The sequence below is a fragment of the Aphelocoma coerulescens genome, chromosome 2 (assembly GCF_041296385.1).
Source record: "Aphelocoma coerulescens isolate FSJ_1873_10779 chromosome 2, UR_Acoe_1.0, whole genome shotgun sequence".
In the NCBI taxonomy this organism is placed as follows: Eukaryota; Metazoa; Chordata; class Aves; order Passeriformes; family Corvidae; genus Aphelocoma; species Aphelocoma coerulescens.
In genome coordinates, this window is record NC_091015.1 from 51,209,561 (window position 1) to 51,224,613 (window position 15,053).

At 42.9% G+C, this 15,053-nt stretch overlaps 2 protein-coding genes across 2 annotated transcripts in view; both read right to left on the reverse strand.

Annotated features, from left to right (window-relative positions):
- ABHD5 (abhydrolase domain containing 5, lysophosphatidic acid acyltransferase) overlaps window positions 1-6,113 on the reverse strand; it is a 29,211-nt gene extending 23,098 nt beyond the window's left edge. The window contains exon 1 of the mRNA XM_069007397.1: window positions 5,951-6,113. Coding sequence (XP_068863498.1) covers window positions 5,951-6,081 — 131 coding nt within the window. The 5' untranslated portion in view covers window positions 6,082-6,113. The remainder of the gene's footprint in view (window positions 1-5,950) is intronic.
- TOPAZ1 (testis and ovary specific TOPAZ 1) overlaps window positions 1-15,053 on the reverse strand; it is a 339,264-nt gene that overhangs the window by 241,951 nt on the left and 82,260 nt on the right. The window lies entirely within an intron of this gene.

Consider the following 15,053-nt stretch of genomic DNA (forward strand, 5'->3'; position numbering starts at 1 on the left):
GTGCCACACCTTTCACGTGTTTTTACAAACAACACACTGCACGTTGCAGTAAGAATTTGTGAAGAAAAGCATACTTAAAATTAAGGAAATGGAAATTTCCTCTTGGTGCCTCTCAAATATTATTTAACTTTCTACTGCTTTTACTTTATTCATACATCAACTGATGTACTCCTGCTGCCCTTCAGATACTGCATGACTTCAGCCTTGCTTAAACCCTGTTTGCCTTATCATACCTACCATGCCAGCAGCGGACATTTCAGCCTGTCCCCAAATTCCATCAAACTGGACAAGAGCAAAGCATACGTGCAACAGGCACCTCTCACTAACCTGCACCATTGCCCACCCACACTCTACTCGGCTTATCTTTTGGTTAAATTCCATTGTATATCATGCACAATTCAGATCACTACTTCAACAGGAGGTGAATGTCTTCACTTTTCTATAATAACCCGTGTAAGAACACAGATATAAGACTCTCTAAAGCACATAATCATTTCCCTCAGCTCCAAACATGCTATACACAAACTCCACTGGTACACAAGTATGAATACACACTGAGGGTTGTTTCACTGCAACTCATTAGAGCAGCTTCTGTGTTGCTCTTTTATCATAGCCACCTAAGGTGACAAAGAGTTACCTATGTCAAAATGCAAGAACTGGTATTCAACATTTTGGACTACATATTCTTATTTCCATTTTCTGGAAAACCTAAGAGGCGCACAATCCTTTTGATAACAGCCTATATTATCTACATCCTTACACAACAAATGCTTTAGACGTCAAGGAAGTGCAAGTAGTCTTAAAAACAGTTAAGAAGTCAAATGGGTCTAAAAAGCCATCATAGCAGAAGTCCCTTATGGAAAGTTAAAGATATAATTAATAAGCTTTTGGTGTCAGTGTGACACTTTCTAAATGCAACCAAGAAAAAAATTCTACAATGGTCGGCTAGAGCATCGACCCACCCCATTTCTGTATTTTTCCCATTGCCACACCCTTCTCTTCCTCATTTCAATATATGACCAGACTTACTCGATGGCAACAGGCACTCCTGCATCTGTTTTTAGAGAAAGCATTTTTTATGCCTGCATCTTCCCCTCCTTTCTGTAGTCTCCTATCATCCTGAGTTTTCTATTACAACACACTCAGAGCACCTTCCTTCTCTGCCATTCCTCACCACGTCTTCTTGCTGCCACTTAAAATCCTCCTTTTACCCTCTTAACCTTATTCTAGATCGACCTCATTCCCTTACACAGCTTTACTGACTCACAAATCTCTCTTCTCCACTGACCTCTCTCCTGCTGCTCAGCTTCTCATCTGGATCTTTCTGAGCCAATGTAAATGCAGACACCTTTCCTCGCATGCCCTCTTCTCCCTGGCTCTCAATGTAAATCAGGTACAAAAAACTATCCCAAAACAATGTCAGAATTGCAAGTAAATACTCAGAAGTTAAGAAACACAAAATTCAAAATTTCCTTTAGTAAGCAATCTTAATAAACCACTATATAAAAGAAAATACATTTTAATCATATAGTTGGGAGAGTTGTTCAGAGTCTCCCATAAAAGTCCAGAACAGTCAGAGAATCCCTGGCAGACAGTGTCCGTTTCAAAGAGGTAGGTCTCTAACTGGGCCTACCAGCCCCCAGCAGGCTCTGAAATAACTTTGCATATACCCAAACACATGCAATATTGGCTAAAATTTGAATTCTCCAATGACCCATAGTCACCAGCACTATAGCAGCCCCACAGCTAGCTGCCCCTCTGGATTTATAGCTCTACTGTAATGTCCACTAGGGCTGAGACACTCCCCCCCCCTCACTCACAGATACCCTAATTCTACTTTGGCAACTTCTGAAGAAGTGTCCTTGCTTGACACTTGGAAAGTGGGGTTATGAGCATCTTTCTTCTGCCACTGAAATGAGAAGATAGCCCTGTTGTATTTTGCCATCTTTCCCTCTATCCCTTTAGCCTGCATTAGGGGAGATGAGGGACCTTGATGAACACAGACCTTCCCTCCCCAGATTCATTCAAATACCAGAGACCATTAGAAACAATCCTATAAATGCCTTTAAAGCTGTTCATACAAATACCTTCTAATGAGCTCATGCATGTAACACAAACGGCATTAAGTACTGAAACTGTGACTGACACAACCCTGCCAGCCAAAAAGACAAAATCAGAAAAGAGGAAGGAAAAGTCCTTTAACCTTTTTCTGCATCTGCCTTCCACACTGCACTTACATCTCACTCAGTTTTTAAAAATGCAAGGTGTAGGTAGCTACCAAACCTGCATTCGGTCACCTGCATTATAGGAAAGAAGAAAAGGAAGCAGAACCCTGCTTTCAGCAGCCTATCCACTCAGTTTGCTTTAACACCTAGATGACGTAACCAGCAAAAAAAAATCAAGCAAAAATTCTGAGTTGAAAGTGTCCCTCATGCTGTAACACTGTGAACCATCATACTAAGGAGGAGACATAGGCTCTATCAAGCCTAATAAACTACTCCTCTTTTATTAATCAAAGAGCTCACTTCAAAATTGTATAAAGAGCTCTGTAATACAAACAAGCTCATAGGACAACACAAAAATAATTCTGAACACTGGTGTTGCAGTGCATGTTTTAACCTTTACTCCAAGCCATTATTCTGTCACACTACAGGCCAATTACAAGCAATTTGATGTAGGCTTGTAAGCGCAGATCCCTTAAAGTTTTCTTTTAAAGTGAGCTATTCCATTTATCTCAGAGGGGAAAAAAAAACTCCAGTATTGTGATTTGGGGATTTTTTTTTTCTGTATATATACATACATTTAGTAGCTGCTATTTATAGTTATATTACAAGCCATAAGTAGTCCTGCTGCATCCAGAGTGAATAAGTGAATTCAGTACTGGCAAAAGGCTCACACTAGGCTGTCTGCTTCACAGGCAGAAGTCTTCATCTAAAACTTACACAGAGGAGGTCCAAGGCTGTAGACAGGTTTGGAAATCACTAGTAGGTGACATGTTAATCAAGCAATCACTGTCATTGTGACTACTAAAACATTTGTTCAGTTAATCTTCTAATTCAAAGTTAGGACAGGGCCATGAATATTTTTCAGCTGAGATCTTCCAGAAAGTAACTGAACCACTGTTATTCTGTTTTCACCATGCTTTACACAGTTACCAAACTGAAACAAAGCGAGTGTGTTGCATAACAAGTTGAGTCACACTATTGTTTTCAGAGCAGATAAACTTTGCATTTATTCTTTGTATGCACCTTCACTAGTAATTTAATCTAGGGGCTTGATGGTATATTGTAACTTCCTATCACTGCCACAGCATTCTAAATGAAAAAAGATTTAACATATTTCTCTTATTTATAAACTTCCCCTGGGTACCGAGCTCTTCTCAGTTTCAAAAGATGAAGAAATGCTATTTTTAATTATTGCTAGAAACCAACCAATAAAAGCACTAACATTTCAACACAAATGCACTTTCTGAATTCATGGAAAAGGATGATGAGATTTTGTTCTTAGAAGTCTTTAGTAAACTGGGAGGCTTACTCCGAAAAATACCACATCAATGTCTAATTTTTCAGAAGTTCTGAAAATCAACACCCTTTAAAAGCCATCCAGCAGTGTAAATCACATGAGAAACTTGCAATAATCCTCTTGAAAATTCAGCCTAACCCCATGTCCAGATCAACGAGTGTTACGATCCTGCAATCCTGACAGGCAACTCGAGTTGAGGGTGCTTGGCACCGTCTCAGCAGCACTCAGCACTCTGTGTGATCAAACCAGACAGCTAATGCAGTTCAGGCTAATGAGCTGAATGAACACACAAACAAAACAGGCTGAGGCAGAGCTATTTTAAGACTCTTACTTAGAAAACCTGTAAACCAGCCACAAGAGGCTTTACAAGCTACTTGTGTTCAAGAGAGTGAACAGGTCAGAAAGAACACAGAACCAAGAAGGGGACTTGTAGTTTCACATGGGTGATGTTGCAGAAGGCAGAGGTTGTGTGGAGGGGAAGATTTTGAAAAGCTGTTTTAATTTGAGGAGAGGAGGAGAGTGCAGAGTTACAGATTAGACAAAACTGCATAGTGCTTTGAAAGGGAAGCTTTTGGAGTCTGCATTTGAAATGAGAATGCTGTGTACATATGGTGATAAGAGCATAACAGGGAGTTTGGAAAAGATGGATAGTTCAGATCTGGTCAGACTGAGCTGGCAGAGCAGGAAAATATGTAAGATGAAATACCAAAATCCCAAGCTGGATAAAGGACCAAAAAGAAGACTGAGGATGCACGTAGTTTTGAAAGATAACAAAACAGACACATAACATGACAACATGCAAATAGCAACATCCTTAATTAAGAAGTCATGAATGCATGGCATGAGTTTCATGCAGGTAGTTGAAGAATTTTAAGTCTGATTTCTCAAAATAACGCAAGACTTAGTTATGCAAGAAGGGAGATGTAGAAGAAAAGGCAAGAAATGAGTTTCTGAGGGCTAGGCAATCAGCAGTGGGATATATCTCCTGATATTTAAAGCAGAGAGAAAGAGGAAAAATTTATGTAAACAATGCATACAAAGCATATTTACACATCTGACAGAAGGAATAAAGCACATGTGTGACTAAAGCACAGCTAGATATATTCTGATAGAGGACTGTTTGGACTAGAACCATAAAATATGACGGAACAAACTTTGAGATAAGTGACCAGCAGATATATTAAGTATGTTTGGTAAACAGACTCAGAGACAGGATGACTGTATTATTCTACAGGGGCAGACAACATATTTGGGGGCAATGGAAGGGTATAAGAACGGGTCTGCAATGGAAGCTGAAGATTAACAAGAAATAAAGCATACACTGCAAAGGCATACATGAGTAAAGAACATGTGACATGAAGAACAGACCATGGATTAGTAACTTGTATATAACCATTTGAATGTACACAGACAAAAGATATAGTGCAGAACTATGCAATTTCAGGCAGAAGAATGACTAATAGCTATAATAAAGTCATACAGCAAGGGTGTAAGTTATAAACAAGTACTAGAGATGTATGTCAAGAACAGGGGCAGGGTAACTTATGCCATAGGAGTTACTTCAGTAGGTGTGAATGCCTTGGGACAGTGAAAGGAAAGAGAAAGTTAGCAGGGATAGCATACAGTACTGGAAAAGTTAGAGCAACAGTGTATGCTTGTGATTTATAGATGTGCTCTCATCTCCTACTTCTGTCAAATATAGAATGATGACAAAGAGAGGCTGACAAGTGTACTGTCTGCTCTACATCACAGTGAACATATAGAATGGATGGAACAGGAAGACAGGGTATTTGTATGCACAGATAAAGCTGCAGAGGCTTACGGGAGCATGGGCCAGCACCGTATACAGACGTGTGACCTCTGGGGCGCAAAGGGAAGGGTGGATGACAGTCGGGGTGCGTACATACGCCAAAGCAAAGCGGCAGAGAAACGCGCAGGGACACGCCTGCAGGCAGGTGCACAAATGACAACAGCTGGCCAGCCACGGCGGAGCTCCAGTGCAGAAGGCGAGGCAGCGGAGGCACGGGGCTCGCAAGGAGCCGGCGGCAAACCCTGCCGGGAGCCTGCCCATGCCAGGAGGCGGGAAGCCATGGCAGGGAGGCGGGCTGTGCGGCAGGAAAACATGGCAGGCAGTGTGCCCACACGCCGGGAAGCGCCCGAGTGGCGATACCGGACCGCGGCGGGGCCGGAGCGGAGCGCGGAGCCCGGCGGGCGCTGGGGCAGGCGGGAGCCCACGCAAACCCCGACACAGGGGCCGGCCGCCGCCGCCCCGTAACCCGTAGGCACCGTGGGCAGACGGGCCGGCGGCGGGAGGAGGCGGGCGAGCAGCGCCCGTGGCGGCACGGCCCGGGCGCCCCGAAAGGCTTCCTCCCGCCACCCAGGACACCCGCGGGGAGGACGGGGGTCACCCCGCGGCCGCATCACTCACCCTTCGCTGGGAGCCTCCTCCTCGGCCATGGCGGCGGCGCGGCGGCCGGGAGCTGACAGCGGCGGAGGGGCGGCGGTGGCGGTGGCCGGCAGCGCAGCGAGGGACAGCGCGACGGCAGCAGAACCGGCCATTACGGGCTCCTCCCTCTCTTACTCCCTCCCTCCTGCCCGCCCGCCGCCTGCGTCATCGCCGCGGGGCCACCCACACCCCCGAGCGGCGTCTTGCACGGCCAGCAGGGGCTGGAGCCCCGCAGGCGATCCCCGGGGCCGTGTGTGGGCGTCGGGCGGGCACGGGGCACGGCCCTCCAAGACGGGTGCGGGTCCCGGGCGCTCCCCAGCCGCCCACCAGCGACATAGCTGGAGCAAGGCTCCGGTTGCTAGGACCCATGTCCCGCCTCCTGATCCCGGGATGGCGGCACAGATGGCGCCCCTGCAGAAGGGCCGCGGCTTCCCGGGCCGGCAGAGGGGCGTCTCTGCCCCGTGAGTGTGGGGCGCACGGTGCGTGGGTGTGTATCCTGTACTGTGCATACTGTGCCCTGTGTGCACTGTGCAGACATTGTGTGAACACACTATGCGTACCGTGCCTATCTACCGAGGGGCTGTGTTCCCCGCTGCCTCCCCACCGAGTAACGCACAGGGGGGACACAACACCGGGCAGTGGCATCTGAGAGCTGGCAAAGCCAGCACACAGCTGACAAGTAAAGCAGGAGAGATAGCAGAACCCAAACTAAAGGGTAAGCTCCTCCACAGAAAGATCTTTGGCCAACTCGCTCAGCAAGGCCTGAAAAGAGGGCAGCAGGGCTAGTCAACACTCGGTGTTCCAGTTTGTAATGTTTGTTTTTACATATAAGAAGCAAATTAGGAGTTCTGGATGCAAATTAAATATTATCCATCCCTAAGATGATTGCAAGTAGAATACCTATTGCAATTGTCATTTTCAAGTGTTTTGAAAGATTAAGTGCAGCTGTGCCTATGGGGAGGAGAATGCTGGGATGTGCTTGTTTTAGACAGCACTTGGCCTCACAATATTGATTGTGTTATTGTTCAGCTGCATAAGAACTGCATTTGTATTGGACAATCAACAGACCTTAATTGAAGCAAAGCAGCAAAGTGCAACAAGTGGAAGGAGTGTCAAGAAGATTTTAAGTCTTGTGTTTCTTCTGAATTTTGTAACTGAGCTCTAAAGCTGTTTTTAGAAAAAGAGATGGAATGATGATTACTGTTTCTTTTGGTTTCTGAAATCCTTTGATAAAAGGTGTAAGTTGAATTTGGTAATAGCTGAAATAATTCTCAGCTAAAACCATTCTGCAATCTAACAACAGCGATTGTTGAGATTACACAATCTCAGCTAAAGTTTGTCTGTGTCACAATGGTTTGGCAATCTGATATTTTTCTCAGGAGAGTGTATTTATTTTTATTATTTCTCTGAAAGATTTTATTTATGAGAAAAGTGACTACCAGTGTGTGTAGAAGTATGTGATTGCTGGGAAAGGTTTGCAATGATGGTCACTAGAATTTGCAAACAGCCTGAAACAATAGCTCTGAATGCTATGAATTTATTTCTTCTTAATTTCAATGGAATAGTAAGTTTAAAACCTCATAAATGAGATTTACATCCTACTCATGGAATGTGCAAGTGTTCAGACACAATTATCTCTGTGATTTTAATTCCGTGATGCTCACCCAAGCAGTAATTGGTTACACTTGTTTAAGAATATAATTGTACAAGCAGCCCACTTTTACTTAGCAGTCCTTCTTTCTCTTACTGAGGAATGACTCAGTTTCTTCAGAGCTGATTTGATTACGTGGATAAATCTTCTGTATTTCTGTGCATGAAGAAATGACTGCGATAATGTTGATAGAAGAAGAGAGTTGTGCATCAGTTGGCTAATGTTGCAATGTAGTGTCAGTGAATGGAGGACAGCTGTATCATAATGAGACACAAATAGTTCAGATGATTTTTTCCATTTTTGTATTTCAGGAAAATTTCTGGACACTGAAAATATCTCAAAGGGAATGGTCCCTGCTACTGTTAAATCTCTCACTTCTCTGCGTTGATTTTTAGTGGGGCTTGTATCTGGCCCTCATTATTGAATTAGTTTAGTACTGTTCTATTTAATAAGTGCTATGTTACCCATGAGTAAGCTGCTTCTCCAAACTGCATTGGTTGCAGTTTGCAGCTTGCTAAAATCAGTCTGAGCAACAAGAGGGGGTTGCCCTGGCCAAGTGTTACAGACTAAGGGTGTTTAAACATGTTTATATTAAATTAAGGTCATTTATTATGCCTGATCTTATTTCGACATTTTGTGGGGCCTCAGAATAGCAAGGAGAAAGCAGAATAAATCTGGTTGGTTTCTGCAAATGAACTTGTTTGTGATGGCAAGAGGACCTTGGAGCTGTCGTAGAATGCCCCTGGGAGCACCTGTCCATGCATTGCTGTCACTGGAGGACTGACTTCCTCTGCTGTGCTTCTTCAGGAGAGAAGCCTGTTTGTCAGCTGCCTCAGGGACTGGAGGTGCAGGTGTTGGAGTTAGCTGTGGCTAAGCCTGAGCAGAAGCCCAGATAGCACTGGAAGACTGAAGATGTAAATGAGGAACTCTGTCCAGAGTCCTGGTATCTGTGTTTCTCTGGGGAGGGCTCTCTGTGTTACTGAGGTGTGGGAGGAATCCTGACATTAACTGAACTGCTTCTGCCTGGTTCTGGACCTCAGTACTATGGCAGCTGGATATTTCAGCTTTGGCTAAGTCACTGAAGAAACAAAAAGATGTAACTCTCAGTTTTCGGCGGAGTCGGGAGATTCATGCAGTTGGGCCCTCTCAGAGCCCATTTGTCTATGGGGCCACAGCAGCCCTGGGCAGCTTGTTCAACTTCTGATCTTTGTGGATTCTGTCTCAATGTTCTCCTCCAAACAGGAGTGGGAGTTTGAGACCAGTGGCAGCATGCTTGTTGTGCTCCTAGTGTGTCTGCTCCATGTTATCCCGTTTCCTAGACATATATGTGGGCGTAGGAAGAGTTTTAAATGAGTATAGGCTGACCAAGAATTGTTCAAATACTTGGAGATGCTCCTTCACATTCATTTTGCCAACATCTTCCAACCAACGTGTATCTGCCTATGGTGAGCATAAGGAGGCTATTTCTACAGATACCCAAACTCCTGGAAGCTGTGAGGGATGTTGGTGACATGGGAGGCCCTCCTTGATGCAAGGCTACTGTTTCTCTATGGTCCTTGTGCCCAAGGCCTGCCTTACATGGGAAAGCAGTCTGTCTCAGCCTCTTGTCCTTTCATATCTTTGCTGTGCAGGAGGGCAAGCTTTCTTGTGCCTCTTCCAGGACTCATGTTTGATCCTGCTCTGGGAGCAGGCTGTCTGTGAACTGGGAAATTGATGACATGGTGCCCATGACTGTAAGGGGACAGTCCCAGAGGGAATGTTTGGGGCAAACCAGAGTCTCTGAATTTTAGCACTTGAACAAAAGAGGTGTAGTTGAAGAGAATTGTATGAAAAGTTTTGCTGGTTACTTCACCAGGATCATGAGATAGGAGTAAAGAAAGAGCAGTCCAGACTGAGCTGCTGTTCACACCATCTCAGAATGGGTTTGCATTCAGACCCCCCTATCTGCCCTATAGGCAACATTTTGAAACCATGCCCATGGCAATTGCAGTAGAAAGTTGAGTAACTGTGTGCAAGAGTCAGCTACGAGGAGGCCAGGGGAAGTTTAAGTGTTCCAAGGAGCGAGTGAACTGCAAAGAGGGGTGCCTAGATAATATTTATTAATGTATCAGTATAATCAGCAGCTGAGGCTGTGACAGGCTGTGTTGCTAGGCAGAACTTCTATCTTGTCATGCTTGGCTATTCCAGAGTTCATGACTCACACGTGACTAACCTAAAATTCCTTCCTAGACATGGGAGTGGCTGGGGAGAGACAAGGTCTCATGTTTTCAGGTGGGTGACAGGGTACTCCCACCAAGAGTGCTGTGACTGTGTCTGTCTGGGTCATACTTGGTCCCTGCAAAGAACCCATGATGATGAGACATTTGCTGTATGAGACAGGATGTGTAATTTAAGCAGTGTCCCTGTGGCACAAACTTCTTGTTTCCTCTCCCTCACGTGTGAATGTGAATACCTACACAAACACAAGGCTGGAGACAATTGAGCCTTCCAGATTTTCTGGAGAAGTCTGCACAGAGCAATAAGGCTATTCTAGTTTTGATTACAGGCAGTAAGAAGCAAGTAGCTGGAAAGGTCAGGGTAAGCATTAGTTGGGACTGTACATGACATAGCAGAGTGATGAGAGATTGGTGATCTACAGGACCAGAACAAGGAGTATGATCAACATGAACCCCATGGAAGTCAGGAAGGCAGTCTTCAATGAACTTGGAGTTAGGAAACCAGCTCGGCTAAACCACTCAAACTGAAGAAACAAACCTACAGGAGAGGAGAAAGTAAGTTAGCTTTTATGCTGGTTGTTAAGGCTGAGAATAAAAGTACAACAGAAGCATGTGAGAAAAAAATCAGAAAGACAAGCATGAGATGAAATGCAACTAGCGAGCGAAATAAAACCCCCACATCACTCCAGAAGCCCATTAATTGTGTGTAATAGAAAGTGTACTCTCACTGTAAAGTGAGAAAACTAAAAGGTGTCAGGAATGCAGTACCTTCTAGATTTCACTACCTAAGGTAGTAAAATAAGGCAACTAATGCACTAGCCAGGTGCATTTTCAGTTAAGAAAAGGGTAGAATGTTTAAGCCATGTATTTTCAAATGGACCCGAATTCTCTCTTTAACTATGTCCTAGAGTATTTAAAGCTCTTGCTAACAGAATCCCAGTGTCAATAATCAAAGTATTTGAGAAGTTATGGATGTTAGGTAGGATAGAGGGAGGCTGTAAAGTGACAAGCCTGGTAGAGAGAGAAAGGAGAAAAAAGGTATGACATTATTAAGCAAAATTATTTTTCTAGAAAAATATATTTGTACATTCCTGAAAAATAACATAGGGATGGGTAACTGGCAACAAACTCACATCTCAAAAATCATACAACCACATGACATACCTTATGGATAGAGAAGAGCTCTAGATGCAGTATGTCTTGATTTTCAGGGAACTTTTTATGTGCTTCCCATATGGAAATTAATAATGTGTGTTCCATGTTGGTCTGCATGCAGCTAGGTGCGTGCAATGTTTGTTGGAAAACCAGAGTTACAGAGCGGTTTTCTATCAAAATGGAAATGTGTATCAAGTTGGATTGCACAGATTCAGAATCTGGTGACCTGGATGCATGCTTATAAAAGGGAAAATGCTCATTGAATTCACATATGTATCAGGCTGGGAGGGAGTAGGTATGCTGGAGGGCAGGGACAAAATAAAAATTATCTTCAGTTAGAAATATGAAAAAAATGGGAAGATGCAGCCCTAGGCAGCAATAATCAGCTGGTAGGGGAAATTGATTAGGTAGAAATTCTATACAATAATAACTCAGGATTTGAGTGGTCACAGACTGGGTGTGAGTCAACCATGGCTTATTATTGCAAAAAAAAGATAAGCATTCTGCTAGGATGTATTATGGGATTAGAGTTTGCAAGTCCTGGCAAGGAATTCTGCTTTGCTTAACAGTTGTAAAGCTAGTTTTGAATGCTGCATGTGAAGAATGATGTGGACCACCTAAAGAGCAACCAGAATGTCAAGGGACCCAGAGGAAATAGTGAATTATTTTAGATTGGTTAATTAGGGAAGAGTAAGAGTAGGAGAATGACTACAGTCTGCAAATATATGAGAAGTTACTGATGAGATGGGAATAACTTCTTTTCTCTGTCCACCAGGAGCAGAAATTGCAACCAGGATATTTTAGGTTAAACATTAGGAAAAATGTTTTTCAAGGATAGAGTACTGGAAAAAGGTTGCCAGTGCTATGATCGTAGTCTGTCATTGTCACTTTAGGAGCAGGCTGTGTGCATCTCCTTCATAATCAGAAATTTAGTAGGTGTAGTGAAGCTGTCATTCTAAGACATTGTTTTAATGTCTTAGAATCATAGAATCACAGAAGAGTCTGGGTTGGAAGGGAACTTTAAAGGTTGTCTAGTCCAATCCCACTGCAGTGAGCAGGGACACCTTCCACTAGACCAAGTTGCTCAAAGCCCTATCAACCTGAACTTGATCGTGCCTAGAGATGGGGCATCCTCAGTTTCTCTGAGCAACCTGTTCCAGTATCTCACTACCCTCATCATAAGAAAGTTCATGCTTATATCAAATCTAAATCTTCCATCTTAAACTTTGAAAATGTTCCCCCTTCTTGTATCACTACAGGTTTTGGTAAAAAGCGGATCCTGTCCACCAGTACCCCCATTGTCTTGTCTCATGTCCTGGAGCCCATGCCACTCCATTTGATACTAGTTGAAGGTTTCAAACCAAAAAATCCTCCTCACAATCCTGCTCCTAGTTAAATTAATTTACCTATGAAACACAGTGCAACTTCTCTGGTGTAATCCTTCACCCTGTTGTGCAATGTTTTGGAGTTTTCTTTGTACATAAAACCACATCTTTTTTTTTTTTTTAAACCCTAAAGCATAAGTTGTAATACTCAACTGGTCAACAATCTCCAAGCATCTGCCATGAGTAAATACAGGAAGCCTCCTCTGGGTATTGTACTTGGTATCTAGTAAGCTCTGAACCTGAGATTTTCCAGTCATTTCTCTCGTGAAATAAGTTTATTGCAGGCTTTTTTGTTAAAAATTATTTTAATACCTCTGTACTTGAAATACAATAAATGTTTTCAACCAGATTCATCAAAACAGCTGATTGTTTTTCACCCATGTTAGGTCCCAGTTATTTATGTATACAACATGAGTAAAGAATAATTACTAGTAAAATCTTCTGCTTTGTATGTGTGAAGAAAACACTGAAAGCAATATTTACAGTCAGTCAACATGTTTTGTTATAATTTAATTCTTGTTTCTTCTTTTGAGAGAAATGTTCTGTTTTGATAGTAAAGTATTAGGGTTCAATAAGGCAAAAAAAGAAATAGTTGTTATTCTGATTCTAGCTGGTAGAAAATACCAATAGTAACTAGTAGCAGAGTGGAAAATACTTTTCTCCTTGGAATTTGGCCTTTTCAGCATAAAGATCACTTTTGTAAGGCAATGTCAAGATGAGTAACTGCTTAAGCTCAGTTTAAAGTACTTTTTTCTCCCCTACTTTGTAGCCTCTCTTGCTGGCCAGATTCAGCCTTATGAGTTTTTTGGGTTTTTTTAATTAGGGAATGCAGTGACAGAGAACCCAGTTATGTCTATGGTGTTTTAATTCACAAGAAATGTTCACAAACATTTCCCTGAAAAGAGAAAGAATCAAATGACACAAAGCATAATGTCTGCTTACAGTTTGTTCTTTCAGCTTTCTCTTGGTGACATGTAACTGCTGCTTCTCTTTGCTCTCCATGGCTTTTCTTCTGTTTGTTTACTGGGTGCTGATGACAGGCGGATATGCACTGTCCTTCCTAAATACACTCAACCTTTGCATTCACATTCAAACCACAGTGCTACCCTTTATACCACATATCTTAGTTCCCACCCCAGACTTGTCATGTTTGTCTGTATTCCAGCCAGTATTTTTTTGCTATGTCAGTTACTCATAAATAGACACAAAATTGGCATCATTAGATGATCCTATTCTGCCCACTATTTTCAGCAGTGCCCACAGAGCAAAGTCAAGGGTTACTCCCAGAGACAGCAAATCTACAGGATGAATTTATATTAAACGTGAAATATGTATTTCTGTAATCGTAGTGTTCAAATTGCTGCAGTATGTAGCAGCATATATGCTGCATTTGTTTGTTGGGGTTTTTTCCTTCTGAATTAAAACATGCTATCATTTCTGAGAGAAGTGTATTCTTTCCCCCACTGGTATTTCCCACAGGACCTCAGGAGAGGGCTGGCTTTGAAAACTGCTGCTTCCCACAGCAGCAGAATGGTGCTGAACTGTTTCTATAGGAAGCAAGCACCCCCAGAGCACAGCTTCTGCTGAGTCTTGAGCTAAGTAGGAGGAAAGGATAAGTGGCTCTACTGCTCACGAACCAGCCCTTTCCTTTCCTGGATGCTGTGAGTTTCTGTCTTCTTCCTGAGGTCCTAATCAGCTGTCCTGCTGTCACAGCTGCATGACCTGCCTTTTTGTTGGGCAGGGAGTGCCCATGGAGTTCAGACCTTGTCCAAAGGTGAGAAAACCTGTGATTTAACAGTGAAAGAAAGGCTCTTGTGAGTGGCAGAGCTGGTGCATCTGAAGTGGAAGAAACTCCACTATTACAAAAAATGCCATCCATGAGTGTTCAAGGATTTAACAAGACAGTCTCTGAAATGGAGTAAAAATCTTTCAGGGACGAAGAGAGTACAATTTTTTTGGTAACAGGTTGTGGAACAGAGTGATTCTTTCAGTGTTACCACATCTGTGGCTCAAGACAGCTGACTGTCACACCTCCAGGTAAGTTCCCTGGTGAACAAGTTCTTCAGCTGAACTGACTAGGCTCAGATGAGATGCCAACAGCAGCAGTGGTCACACCTTTTCATTAGATCATGTGTGCGATTCTGTGTAATGTAGGAGAGCTCTGTCACTGACCTAATTAGGAGGAAAAGCAAATCGTAGTGGCTGCCTGCAAGACCTTGTGATGTCAGTAAAAGTTTTACCATTGTACTTTTGTACCAACTTAACATATCACAGCTTCAGTCTGCTTGTGCAGGGACCCAATGAACTAGAGCTCTTATCAAGCTTCTGGGGTAAAACTGATCAAAAATAAAATACCAAAATCTGCTCTGAGTTATTTCATATTACAAATTTAACTTGGCTAACTAGCATGGAATTTCTTTTCAGTTGCATTGTTGCAACCAAGTGCACATCTTTTGTCTCATGTGTCTCCCAGCTTCATAAATCTCTTAATTTTTTTTTGTTTTTCTTCGTTATTTCACTAAAGCTTCTTTATCTTTTCTGCTGAATATACATTTGATTACTAAATTTAGTGCTTCTCTTCACATGACCTATTTCTTTTCAGTCTTAGTGTTGTTGCTTGGATACGCTTTTCTACGTATCCAAGACACTTGGTTTCATCTTGCTTTTTTTTTGTGCTT